This window comes from Uncinocarpus reesii, genomic scaffold (assembly GCF_000003515.1).
Source record: "Uncinocarpus reesii 1704 scaffold_2 genomic scaffold, whole genome shotgun sequence".
NCBI classification, from domain to species: domain Eukaryota; kingdom Fungi; phylum Ascomycota; class Eurotiomycetes; order Onygenales; family Onygenaceae; genus Uncinocarpus; species Uncinocarpus reesii.
Window position 1 is genome coordinate 3,636,667 of NW_003052499.1, and position 13,095 is coordinate 3,649,761.

Consider the following 13,095-nt stretch of genomic DNA (forward strand, 5'->3'; position numbering starts at 1 on the left):
CAGAGAAGCACCTTGTAAACCCGGATCGATATTACTAGCCATAGTCCTGAAGAGAGGTGCATGCGTTATGATGTATCACCGCCCTGGGTTGTTGTCGATGCATTGCAGCCAGGACCGGCAGCAGACAACTACTCCGTATTTGGTTCTTGTCCGGCTCGAAAGCAACCTGCCGCAAACCAACGATGCAAGAGAAACGAGGGCTCGCTTACCCTGACATGCTTCGGTGTAGCTCAGCCAGCCTCTGTCCACCGAATCGTTTTGATGGAGGATAGCCCCGGGATCGACAAAGCAGCCACCGGGATCCTGAGCTCCAGGTGCAGATCGTGGGCGTTCAACTTTCCGGCACTTGATCCCTCCCCAACTTCATGCCGAAGATTACAATCCGAACTGCAGTGCGACAACAGCAACCAGCATTCTGCGTCACGACGTTTCTTTTGCGAAGTTCCTCTCAGTCGATCTTCCAATTCTACCGCCACCCGAACTCCGAACAAACAATAATCATGGCTGAACTTGACCTGGACTTGCAAGCCACAGGATCTATGCCATAGGGGTCACGTTGTATCGTGGCCTTATATAGCAATATTCAGCACGCAAAGGCCGATATCCCTTGTGCACAGTCGTTCTATAGAGGAAGGCTTTGTCGAAGCAGCCATGCTTAGCAAATATGAACCCCGGCCGCATCTGGCCCTGGTCAGGGCTCACCTGCAAAACGTCCATCAAACAGTCCAGGCGGGTGACGTCGAGATCGATGGCGACAGTCTCACAATTGGTGAGGTCCTGGCCGTATCAAGGTTAGCCATAGCTCCGACCCAAATGAGCCTAATCCATCCAGTGTTCTGACCATGGCTCACTATTCAGGTTTGGATGTCGGCCGTACCTCACCAAAAATCAGGATACCATCGAGAGTATCAATGAAAGTGTGCAGGTGTTGAAGAAATGCCTGGCCACGGGAGAACCTATCTATGGTACGTTACTGCCATGTTTTTCTTCCATCTTAAATGCCGATGCTGATCTCCTACTAGGAGTAAACACGGGTTTTGGAGGCAGCGCCGATGCGCGCACTGGGCGTGTTGTTCAACTACAGAAAGCGCTTATGCAGCTTCTCCAGAGCGGTATCCTCGTTCCAGGCGACTATGAAGTTGGGAGCGACGACTCTCGGTTTTCCTCCGCTTTGCAGAGCCATGCCATGCCGTCCGATTGGGTTATGGGAACGATGCTCATTCGCTGCAACTCTGTGGCTCGGGGTTATTCGGCTGTCTCGATACCGGCAATCGAGGCGATTCTGCGGCTTATTCAACATCACATCGTTCCAGTGGTTCCGTTGCGCGGGACAATATCTGCGTCGGGTGATCTGATGCCACTAGCATACATCGTCGGGGCCATTGAAGGCAATCCCGGTGTCCATGTCCGTATGGGCAACCAGGTGTGCACTGCAGACCGGATGCTAGCCATGATCAATGCCCCGCCCATCACCCTCGGGCCCAAGGAAGGACTGGGCCTTGTCAACGGGACGGCTGCTGCTGCCGCGCTGGCCAGTTTGGTGATGTACGAGACACATCATCTCGCTTTGTTAGCTCAGCTTGTTACGGCACTGGCGGTTGAGGCCCTGCGTGGTAGTCGTGACAGCTTCAACCCATTCATCGCCCAGACGCGACCTCATGACGGCCAAGTCGAAGCTGCGGCAAATATCCTCTCGCTCCTGGATGGATCACGGCTGGCCCAGGGCCGGACACCCACAGAGAACGATCAGTCGCCGGCGCAGCCCACGAAACAGTCGCAACATCGCCAAGGACTCGTTCAGGATAGGTACGCGCTCCGAACGGCGAGCCAGTGGATTGGCCCCCAGCTCGAAGATCTCATGTTGGCGGACCGGCAGATTGCCGTGGAACTCAACTCAACTTCGGACAACCCGCTTGTCGACTGCTCTACAGGCACGATCTACACAGGAGGCAATTTTCAAGCGACCTCTGTCACTTCGGCGATGGAGAAAACGCGATTGGCGCTACAGATGCTAGGCAAGCTACTTTTCGCGCAATGTACAGAAATGATCGATCCAGGACTCAACAACGGGTTACCGACCAATTTGGTGGCGGACGACCCCAGCCTCTCCTTCACGATGAAAGGGGTTGACATCAACATGGCTGCCTACATGGCGGAACTGGCCTATCTCGCTAATCCAGTCAGCTCCCACGTACAAACAGCCGAGATGCACAACCAGGCGGTTAACTCACTAGCATTTATCTCAGCACGGTACTCGATGCACGCCGTCGACATCGTTTCAATGATGGCCGCATGCTCGCTCTACGTCACGTGCCAAGCCTTAGATCTGCGAGTGTTGCAGCTCACCTTCCTCGAAGCGCTTATCCCGGTATGGCATGACACCCTACAGGCCTCCATGGGGGCATTTCTCCCACAAGCCGAATTGGATCGGCTTGCTCAGCTTGTGTGCGACGCAAGTGCCGGCGCCTGGGCGGCCCAGTCACGCCTAGATCTGGACGAGCGATGCGAACGTGTTGTAGACACGATGCTCCCCATCCTTCTGCCACATTTGATCCAACAGGCGGATCCTTCTTGCGCTACTCCCGTAGCCGCCCTGCAGAACTGGAAAACAACGGCCATAACGATGGTGAAGACGACATACTTGCAGGTGGCGAAACGTTTTTACCAGGCACCGGACACGGCCAACTATCTTGGATCTGGAACACGGAAAATCTACCTTACAGTGCGGGAGCGGCTACAGGTCCCTTTCCATCGTGGATTCATTGAACATCCTACAACTGGTGATGGCTCCGGTGGGAAAGTTGATGGGCGGGAGAAAAAGACAGTCGGACAGTGGATTTCGGTCATATATGAGGCATTGAGGGATCATTGGCTGGCGGGTACACTTGTAGATGCGTTTCAATCTTAGTTGATTTGATTTTATTTATTAATTTTATTTAATACATTTCGCGCTCGAAGAGGACATGTGCATCTGGAATGCTCTGTAGACAAATTGAACTCTTTCACAAGGCCTTGAATTAGCACCAGCATGAATCTTCAATATTTGTGTTGCAATGTCCATCTTCTCAATATCCTCTTGTCAGAAGCAATAACCACTACATGCCGAACATGGCCGTTTCAGATGAAACCAGTAAATTAATTAATTAACCAACTACGGAGTACCTTACGGCGTTACTCTCTATCAGACTCAAAAGACGTAAACGAAAACATAACTAGCTACACATCCAAAAATAAGTCCAAAATTTTAAAGTGGTAACCCAGCTCCAACTTCCACTAACTACATAGATAGTCGGCATACTTCTTCATCAGGTCGTAATCCAATGGCGGAGATGTGGCTCCCCCGGGGAAAGTCGCCAATGCTCGCACGGTGTTGGTATCGTCATATATCGGCATGTCCTCGTAGATTTCCCATCGGGTGAGTCCGCTGTGCACTTTCTCCGCTAGCATTGGGTATAACGGCTGTAGGCTGGGATGGGGGCGAGCGGTTATACGCTCAATCCATTCTGGGTAAGGCAGGCGTTCCATCGGGACCCCGCGAACCTGTCCAAGAAGTTCCATTGCCTCGCCCAAATCAATTGACACCGATCGTCGAGGGAGTAGATGGAACGAGTGGCCCAGAGAGAAGACAGACTCGGATATGTGTAACATGGCTGCAACCACATAGTCAACTGGGATGAACTCCTTGCTTTGATTGGGGAGATCCGGATAGCAGCCGAGGTCTAGAGCCGCACGAATCAGACGGCTAAAGAAATCATCCGGATTGCATGCTCCCGTCTGTTGGTCGCCTGTTATGAACCCGGGCCGGTACACTGCAATAGGGAACCCGCGCCGCATCAGTCGCTGCAGCAGTTCGTCCGCAACCCACTGACTTTGCGAGTATCCGTGGTCGTATGGAAGGGCTTCGACGTGAGGAGCTAATGATGCGTCCTCATAGACAATCTTCGACCCCGTTATACGCCCTGTGGGCCCAAAGCACGAAATGCTCGAACAGTATTGCACACCCTTGAGCCGCTTAGCAATTGCCAACCGCACGACGTTTACCGTTCCTATCGTATTGGCCGGTCGGTGCAAGGAGTACGGTTGCGTATAGTTGACCCGCGCCCCGAGATGAAAAACCACACTGGCCCACTCCGCAACTTCGAGGAACCGTTCTTCACCAAGCCCTAGCCACTGGTCTTCCAGCGTGCCGCAAAGCACAAGAATCTTGGAGGAAAACGTGTCTTTCCAGAGACCATACTTAGCCAACGCCGCCCTAAGCCTCTCCAATCCCTTCGTCGTATTGCCGGCGCGCACCAAGCAACCGACTTGATGCACGCCCGGCATCACCAAGAGCGCGGCCAACAAAAACGCACCCACAAATCCAGTCGCTCCCGTGAGGAAAACGCGACCTTCAGTATCACGACGCCAGTCGACCACTGGTCCATCGGGAAGCTTCAATCCATCGGCAACCTTGGTGTCAGCAACCCACACATCCTGTTCATTCCGGACCGTATCCATCGAGCCCCCGCGAGAATAATCGACGACAGAGGATAGGGAGCCCAACGTTGAATTCTCATAGAGCGTGAGAAGAGAGATGTCTGTGTGAAGCTCTTTCCTAATGCGACTAATCAACAATGACGCCTGCAAGGAAGTCCCCCCGAGTTTGAAGAAGTCATCGTCGTCGCTATATTGGGGGATGGGAGTGGCCAGGATTGTTGCCCAGAAGCGGCTAAGGTGCTCGCGGGTCTGCATCTTCGCTGTATCTTTGTTCAGCGTGTATAGGTGCTGCTCCCGCCGTTTGCGGTACATCTCCTCCAGTTGGCGGCGGTCTACTTTGTTGTGGGCGTTTAGGGGCATTTCTGGTACCACTTCGATGTGCGGAACCATATACTCAGGGAGAGTTGCCAGCAACGTTGAGCGCGCATCTTCAATGGCCGAGCCTGCCATCGAGGGATCGTGGAGGACAACAAATGCTACAAGAGCAGCGCCGGCACCAATCTCGCTCGAGTCAATTCGCATGACGATTGTGTCTGCAAAGTGGCCCGTTTGCATGAGCGTTGCATCAATGGCATTAAGTTCAACACGGTACCCGCGGACCTTGACCTGGTGATCCCGGCGGCCCGCAAAATCATACTGACCGTCACCATCCAGGCGGCGTCGCACCAAGTCTCCCGTGCGGTACATTCGATAAGGAGTCCCAGTCATCGGGTCCACCATGCCTGGGACTGTGATAAAACTGGCCGCATTCTTCTTTGGTTGGTCGAGATAGCCCGGTGATACGCCGGGGCCACCGACAACCAATTCGCCTTCTTCCCCGTCAGGCACCAAGCGGCCTTCCTCATCGCACACGCAGCAAACATTACGACCGATGGGCAAGCCGATGCTCACTTTGCCAGCAGCCATATCCTCGGTGGTGATCTCGTGCACATGGCAAAAAACACAGCATTCTGTCGGCCCGTACGCGTTGATAAAACGGCCTGGACGACCTGCAGAAAAGATCGCCTCGATGGCCTGTAGATTGGCTGCCTCGCCACCCGTGAGGAGTAGGCGCAACGGTTCAAATGCCGTCGGACACGTCGCCGCCGTGAGATTGATTAATGCCGTCGTCGTGGCCATGACAGTGACCCCTCGTTGTCGGATCGCATCCGCTAGTGCGGGTATATCTAGGAGGGTCGCCCTGTTCAACACCTGAATACAGGCGCCGGAGAGGAGTGGCACCCAGATATCAAACAGGGCAAGATCGAAGCTGATGGGGTTCGAGTGAGCCACCACATCTGACCGCCGGACCGGTTCAAACGGCGCATGATATGCTACATGGAGAATGGAGCCTGCAGCAATTTGAACAGCCTTGGGTGTGCTCGTGGTGCCCGAGGTGTGAAGTAGGTGCGTGACATGAGTCAGTCTTGTTGGAAGAGGATAGCGGCTAGCTGCCTGTAGCGCCCCGTTGGTGAGTGGCCCGTTGCAAAACTTCTCGCCGAGGGGAACCATTGTCAAGGAAGGGAGATTCCGCGCGAAGTTGGCTGCGTCCACCAGCACATGGCGGGCTCCGATGCGTTCGAGTCGGTCTTGAATCTGCTGATCGGGAAGAAGAGGATCCAAGGGCACGCAAGTCCCCCCAGCATAGAGGATGGCAACTTGAGTGATAGCATCCCAGATGCTGTGCTGGACGAGAATGCCAACACGCTCTTCAACTCCAAAACCGGCCTGGTGGAGAGCCTGCGCTATCTCGGCGGCTTTGTTGTGCACGGTTTCATATGTTAGACTCTGGCCGTCCGGAGCAGCAACCGCGATTGACGAGGGAGCTTCGGTCACCCGCTGATAGAACAATTGACCCAAACCCTCATCTCGGGCGAGAGTCTCGTCGTATTCAGATGGTTCTGAGATTATTGCAACCATGGTCAGATGTTGAATGAGGATGGGAGGCAAGGAGTGTTGAAGAGAGTGAAGAGAGGAGATGAAAGTCAACTATTATTTCCTCTCACTTGGGAACATAACCGTCTTCCTTAAAAATCTTTGATTCTTGAACTGCTTCGCTTTTTCTGGAGCAGCTATGCCAACCCTGGAGGTGCCAGTTGGGTTACCAAGATGGCGCTCAGCCAGCCATCACGGCGATGGCTAGGATCTTCATGTCTTCCGGTTCATTTCTTGACAACGCCGACATCATACTTGTCGTCTGTACGGAGTGTTCCGTGCGAGTCTCCCCTTGTTTTGCTTTTCCCGTTCTGGATATGCCCGAGTGGCACAGGATCAGCATGTACTTGAACCAAGTCAAAAACCGCATAACGCGGCCCTGCAGATGCAACCTTCTCGCCAGCATGCATACGGCCGATTTTGTTTTTTCGACGGCTTGCGATGACCGATGCCTCACGCCGTGGAACGACACTGGACAGTGTGCAACGGAAATTGCCGGGCGAACTGAAGCAAGGATCCAGATCGACGGCAGCCACCTTTCTCCCGCTTGCCTGCTTTTTCAGCTCCTCTGAAGTCTCCGAATTATATCCCTCGCAGTGCAGTTCATTCCTGCTCGAGATTTCAATTTTTCGTCTCAAGCTCAGACGCAGATTGCAGATTCGTTGTCTCTTCTATCAAACATGGCTGTCCCTACCATCACCATCTTTGCCGCCACTGGCAACCAGGGCGGTGCCGTTGCACGCTCACTGCTGAAAAACCCAGCCTTCAAAGTTCGCGCGCTCACTCGCAACCCCAATTCAGATGCCAGCAAGGCACTTGCCGCTCTGGGGGCGGAAATTCAATCTGCCAATGGCTTCGACATCGAGTCTATGAAGAAGGCCGTCCGCGGGTCCTGGGGCGTTTTTGTGAACATCAATTCGGATGACCAGGTGAGCGGTCATCTCACTCGTTGAGATGTTTACATCTTAGTCCGGGCTTACCAAGAGCGTTTGCTCCTTATTAGGCGTTTAGGAATGAACATGGTCCTACTGAATTTGACATGGGCAAAACTATCGTGGATGCAGCAGCCGAGGAGGGAGTCCGACACTTTATCTTCAGCTCCGCAACCAACTGCACCGAGCTCACTGGTGGCAAGGTCCGAATGAAGGCAATGGACAGTGGGTACACCGGTGCGCAGGGCAAGGAACTTGGCTGACAATGTGCGTCGATAGTGAAAAATAAGATCGAACAGTACGCGCGAAACATCGATAAGTTTGAAACCGCCAGTTTTATCAATGCCGCTTGGTACCTGGAGAACTTCCTGGCGAAGGAGGTCGCACCCATCTTTGGGGGTTTCCCGCATCAGGTAGATGATGAGGGCTACCTAACGTTTGCCGTGCCCAAATGGGGTGGCAACGAGGATGTTCCCTTCATCAGCATGTCCGATGATTTTGGGGATCTTGTGCAGGGAATGTTCCTGGATCCGCAGCGGTGGAACGGGTCCGTCGTGCACGGTTGTAGTGACATCTGCACTTTTGACGATCTCGTCGCCGCCTTTGAAAAAGGTAAAGCTAGACACAGCGAGATGCTCGTTCTAAGTGATGGATATGCAGCTGGCTAACCTAGAGAATGCTAGTCACGGGCCGCAAGTCTCGTTTCCGACCGCTCCCGTCCTGGGAGGCGTTTGACATCAAAGGAATCCCTGAGTTGGAAGATCCAAAGCTCATGTTTGCGTTCACCCAAGCCACAAATGGCCGTTATTTTGGGCCAGAACCATCTGAGAAAGAAACTGCTGCTCTACTGAAACAAGTTACTTCGGCGGCGCTGGGAAAACCGGAGGAGCAAAGACTGGTTTCGGTAGAGGATTGGTTTCGAAAACACTTTCAGGCGTGATTAAAATCCGTTGAAGGTATCATTTTCGGGGGATCTGCGTCGCGATGGACTTAGCCAGTAGACCATATGTAGCGCGGATAAAGATACATGATTTCGGCTTAAAACGCAGAGATAGTCGTCTTGTTTCCCGTAATTCCTGAGCACCTTGACATTCCTATCTGAAGCACTTCCATGTTGCAAAGTAGTCTGGTCTCTTGCATGGGCGATGCTACTCGAAAAAGAAAGCCGCTCAGATGCGGCTACGGCAAAAAACCAGCTACTAGAGATATGCAGTCAACACGTCATGTTATCCCTCCAATGCCACTAGATATATTATCCGGCAGGTCCCAGGTGTTTTTCGCTGCGACTGACCTAGGCAGTCACTAAAAAATAGTGACAGTGACCTCTTCAGAGCTGCAAGAGGGCTCTCCTGTGTTACGTTTTGCTAGGATTGACCAAGAAGCTGCCACAATATGCCTATGCCGGATAGTACAATTGATGTCCTTATCATCGGAGCTGTATGTTTCCTTCCTGTTGGGAACCAGATTAATACCAACTAACGCGTGGATGGTCCAGGGCCCATCAGGGTGAGAAGTCCAGGCCGGCCGAAGAATTACAGCTCTTGTACGGAGCACTCTGTACTAACATCTGTGACGTTTTTCTCTGCAGGCTCGCTGCGGCATTATGGCTGGCGCAATTGGATGTGCCTTTCAGAATCATCGACAAACGCGAAGATCAGCCCCGTGTGGGCCAAGCAGATGGGTGAGTTTCGCTTATCGAGCTTCTTCCTCTCAGTTATGACAAGCATCACTCATTGCACTATTGGCCAGTCTGAATCCAAAGACGATGGAGATCTTTGAACGTTTTGAGATTCATGACCAGGTGACCAAACTCTGGGAGCCGGCAACAGATGAGACACTCTGGTATCGAGATGACAACGGGCAGCTGCGAAGGATAGAACGATATCGGAATGTTCCCCCACCTGGAGTGCGGTGCGTATCCCAACAAGACTGGACTGGAAGCGCTTACTGAGGAGAAGATCCCCTGCAGATGGACGCATGGAACGTTACAGCAGGGTCGGGTCGAGGAGATCATGAAGAAGCGAGTTTTCGAGCTCTCCGGTGTTGCCGTCGAGTATCATACCTGTCTCGTTAACTTGACTGTCGACACATCACAACTTGACATACCCGAGGCCCACCCGTGTACGGTGCTCGTTGAGCGGCCGCAGGGCCAGAATGAGCAGATTCATGCACGATACGTCATTGGCGCGGATGGAGGCAAATCACAGACTCGTCAACTGCTTGGTTTCGACATGCAAGGCAACAAGGGCTCGTCGATATGGGGCGTCATGGACTTTTCGGGCGGATCGAATTTCCCAGAGTAGGTGCACAATGTGGCGTCTGGCTTGCGTTTTGGAGACCGGGGTTGCTCACGACGCTAGCTTCGGAACAACGTCGATCATCCGCAACGACATCGACGGCTCGGTGGATTTTGTTCGTCGGGAGGAAGACTTGGTGCGAATGTATGTTGAACTCAACAAGGGGCCGGAAGGCGAACACATCACCCGCGATGTCATCACCCCCGAACTCATTATCAAGAAATGCCAGTACTTACTTCGGCCGTTCAAGGTAAGCCACTGTCTGTTGTCTTGGCTTCGGCGCGGTTCTTGATTCCTAATCTCACGCTCTTGGAATGCCTAGCTCGATGTGCGCCACTGGGTTTGGTAAGCGTATCCATCAACATGCCGCGGGGACCCTTATTCATGTCGATTAGGTGGTCCGCATTCACAGCAACCCAGCGGCTTAGTAGTGCATTAAGTGCACACCAGCGTGTATTCCTCGTTGGCGATGCCGTGCATACGCACTCGCCTGTTACAGGAATGGGTATGAATACGAGCATTCAGTAAGTGTCCAGCATCTCTCCCGTGATGGGATGGCGCTGATGCCGATAGGGACTCGTACAATCTCGGGTGGAAGCTTGCTGGTGTCATCAAAGGGCAGCTGACTCCACGCATTCTCAAGACATACAGCACTGAGCGAGGGCCTGTGGCTCATCAGTTACTCGAGGCAGACCGAACAGCCTTGGAGCTCTTTAGCACCCCATTCGGCAATGAAACACCCGCCCTTCTACAGAGAATGGAACAAATGCGCATCTTTCTTGGAGGCCGCAGAATCCGGTATGACGATCCCCTCCTGACATGGCTGCCAGTGCAAGAAATGGGTATTTTCAAACCCGGGGAATGTCTGCCTGAAATGCTTGTTACCAATCACGCAACTGGGAGATCCGTATCCTTGCACAATGTGCTCCAAACTAACGGGAGTTGGTGTCTCATCGTCTTTGGCGGGGACGTGTCGCACGGAGGCCAGATGCAGAGAGTTCAAATCATCGGGTCACAACTGAAAGTCCTCCAGGAAAAGTGTCGGGGCTCCGGTCGTAGCTTTCTGAACACGGTTTTTGTGCATTGTGCTCCATGGACTGCGGTGGAACTCGCAGATTTCCCTGCAATTTTCTTCCCCCCGCACGAAGAAACTGGAAGAGATTACCGAAAGATCTTCATTGACGAAGGAACCATGTATGATGAGGCCGGTGTAGATCGGAGCAGCGGTGGACTCGTCCTAGTGCGGCCGGATCAGCACATAGTTTGGATAGCGGGCTTGGACGATTTCAAAGGCCTGGAGCGAAACCTCTCCCATGTCTTCCAGATTGGACTGGATGGTTGAAGCCTGCGGCTTTCTCATGTATTCGAGAAGGATTTTCGGTGTATCTGGAGTCATACATTCTCCCAAATATAGCAAAAGCAATTTCTTTTTTGAATGACGTTGATCGTCGCATGGCTGGCTGATTTGAATCCGGCCCAGTGCCTGTCAAAACATCGGAGCTTGAACCCAAAAGCGCATCGTGCATGGATGGTCCAAGCGAGCTAATGCAGGCCTGTCAGGAGAGCAAGACTAGGATATTCCTAGTCCAATCAATTGGTGTAGATCAATGTGAATGCGTTCCACAATCTATATGATGAACCATTTTCCTTTGCGGACTGAGTAGTTCACCGGAAATCAGTGCACACGGGGTTTTCCTTCTCCTGCGTTTATCCTCCCAACAGGAAAGAAAGGCTCATCATGTTCAGATTTCTCTGGCTGCTAGCCACCTCGACTGTCGTTTTCAAGTCCAACGAGCGGGCAGTTCGACGAGAATGGTGAGTGGAAACACCAAATAGCACTGATAGGGAGCTAGGCTGAGCAATGCCAAAACCACCAGGGGTTCCCTTTCCACAAGCGAGCGTCTCGACTATATCGATGCAATCCATTGCATGCGCGAAAGACCGCCTATTTTGCCCACAGAGCAATATCCAGGTGTTCGGCATCGAATGGATGACTTTGCTGCGTAAGGATTGCGCTCCTTTCCATAAAGCTGCGTTTCTTCAGACGAATCGGGCTGATCTTGGATTGCGGTAGGACTCATATCAACTATACATTAAACATTCACTTGAGCGGAATCTTCTTTGCCTGGCACCGCCAATTTGTTTGGTTGTGGGAGAAGGCTCTGCGTGAGGAATGTGGTTACAAGGGTTATCAACCGTATGAAAGCCCCCTTTTACCTCTTCCATCAGCATCTAAAAATGCTGACTCTCGAATAGATACTGGAACTGGGCTCTCTCGGCAAACAACCTATCCGCAAGTCCTCTTTTTGACGGAAGTCCCACGTCTTTCTCCGGCAACGGCGACCCCATCGATGCCGACCCTGTGATACCGCTGACACCCAGTAACGTGTCAATTCCTCGAGGAACTGGCGGCGGGTGCGTCACCAATGGCCCGTTCGCGAACATGATCCTCAACTTGCCCGATCTAGACTCGGCGCCAAATGACGTTTTCCCGCCAAATGGCTTCCATTACTCTCCGCACTGCCTCACTCGGGACCTCAACACATTCATCGCGCGAGCGTTCACCGGTCAGGCAGATGTCGACCGCCTGCTGGCTTCCCCGGACATTGCCACGCTGCAGCACAACATCGATGTAAGTAGTTGGCCCGCAATCCGTGAAGCAGGCATCATGGGGCCACATGCGGCGGCGCACATGCAGCTAGGGCGTTCGATGGATGATTTCTGGACGGCGCCGCAGGAGCCTACGTTTATGTTGCACCATGCAATGGTGGACCGCATTTGGGCGTTGTGGCAGGCACAGGATCCGGAGAATCGACGGTGGGCGCTGAACGGGACCAGTACAATCATGAACGCGCCATCGACGCCGGAAGTAGACCTAGATACTCAGTTAACATGGGGTTGGCTGAGTGAAAATAAAACACTTCGCGAGATAATGAGCACCAAAGCGTATGAATATAACTATGAGTATGGGGATTAAATCAGACACGGCTGGTGAAGATATCGTAATCGACATTAGTGAGAAAAATGCATAATAAGTGCGGGAAAGAAATGGTCCAATGCCCGCCATTTCGTCTGCCGGATATAGAAGGGTAACATGGGGATGATAATAATAGAAATAGGGGGCTTGGGCAACTGCGTAATAGCTCCTGAAAATATAAATAATTCAAAATCTTCGAAGGGATTTGTTCATCCATCTGCAATTTTTCTCGTTTGGCCGGTCTACCTGAGACACAATGACGAACGTTCACTTTGAATCGTTTGAGCTTACAGCTGCGGACTATGGCTTTCCTATGTTTTATGCAGGATGTGCAATCACCTTCCGCCTGGAGACCCCCGAGATAGGGGTTCCCATCTTGATTTCCGCAGTGAAACGGCTGGCAGCTCATCTCCCTTTTTTAACGGGAGTTGTTGTGCCCTCAGATATCAAGCCCGGAGTGATGGAAGTGCGTCCGGCTCCTAGCCCTCAACCGGAATCG

The 13,095-nt window shown here is 52.6% G+C and overlaps 5 protein-coding genes across 5 annotated transcripts; 4 read left to right on the plus strand and 1 right to left on the minus strand.

Annotated features, from left to right (window-relative positions):
- Nucleotides 1-651: 651 nt before the first annotated feature.
- Nucleotides 652-2,908, plus strand: UREG_04219 (phenylalanine ammonia-lyase; the record flags this gene model as incomplete). Its single annotated transcript, XM_002544656.1, has 3 exons — nt 652-791; nt 859-965; nt 1,023-2,908. The coding sequence occupies 3 exons, from the start codon at nt 652-654 to the stop codon at nt 2,906-2,908; spliced, it is 2,133 nt and encodes a 710-aa protein (XP_002544702.1).
- Nucleotides 2,909-3,571: 663 nt separating this feature from the next.
- UREG_04220 (uncharacterized protein) lies at nt 3,572-6,375 on the minus strand (the record flags this gene model as incomplete). Its single annotated transcript, XM_002544657.1, has 3 exons — nt 3,572-3,650; nt 3,866-4,220; nt 4,353-6,375. 3 exons carry the CDS (start codon nt 6,373-6,375, stop codon nt 3,572-3,574), a joined length of 2,457 nt encoding a protein of 818 aa, XP_002544703.1.
- Nucleotides 6,376-7,070: 695 nt separating this feature from the next.
- UREG_04221 (uncharacterized protein) lies at nt 7,071-8,262 on the plus strand (the record flags this gene model as incomplete). Its single annotated transcript, XM_002544658.1, has 4 exons — nt 7,071-7,319; nt 7,394-7,559; nt 7,602-7,934; nt 8,006-8,262. The coding sequence occupies 4 exons, from the start codon at nt 7,071-7,073 to the stop codon at nt 8,260-8,262; spliced, it is 1,005 nt and encodes a 334-aa protein (XP_002544704.1).
- A 452-nt stretch (nt 8,263-8,714) lies between these two features.
- UREG_04222 (uncharacterized protein) lies at nt 8,715-10,961 on the plus strand (the record flags this gene model as incomplete). The annotated part of the gene is made up of 9 exons (XM_002544659.1): nt 8,715-8,759; nt 8,818-8,828; nt 8,911-9,003; nt 9,072-9,233; nt 9,292-9,621; nt 9,683-9,869; nt 9,942-9,964; nt 10,015-10,143; nt 10,193-10,961. The coding sequence occupies 9 exons, from the start codon at nt 8,715-8,717 to the stop codon at nt 10,959-10,961; spliced, it is 1,749 nt and encodes a 582-aa protein (XP_002544705.1).
- A 519-nt stretch (nt 10,962-11,480) lies between these two features.
- Nucleotides 11,481-12,596, plus strand: UREG_04223 (uncharacterized protein; the record flags this gene model as incomplete). Its single annotated transcript, XM_002544660.1, has 2 exons — nt 11,481-11,689; nt 11,876-12,596. The coding sequence occupies 2 exons, from the start codon at nt 11,481-11,483 to the stop codon at nt 12,594-12,596; spliced, it is 930 nt and encodes a 309-aa protein (XP_002544706.1).
- Between the last annotated feature and the right edge of the window lie 499 nt (nt 12,597-13,095).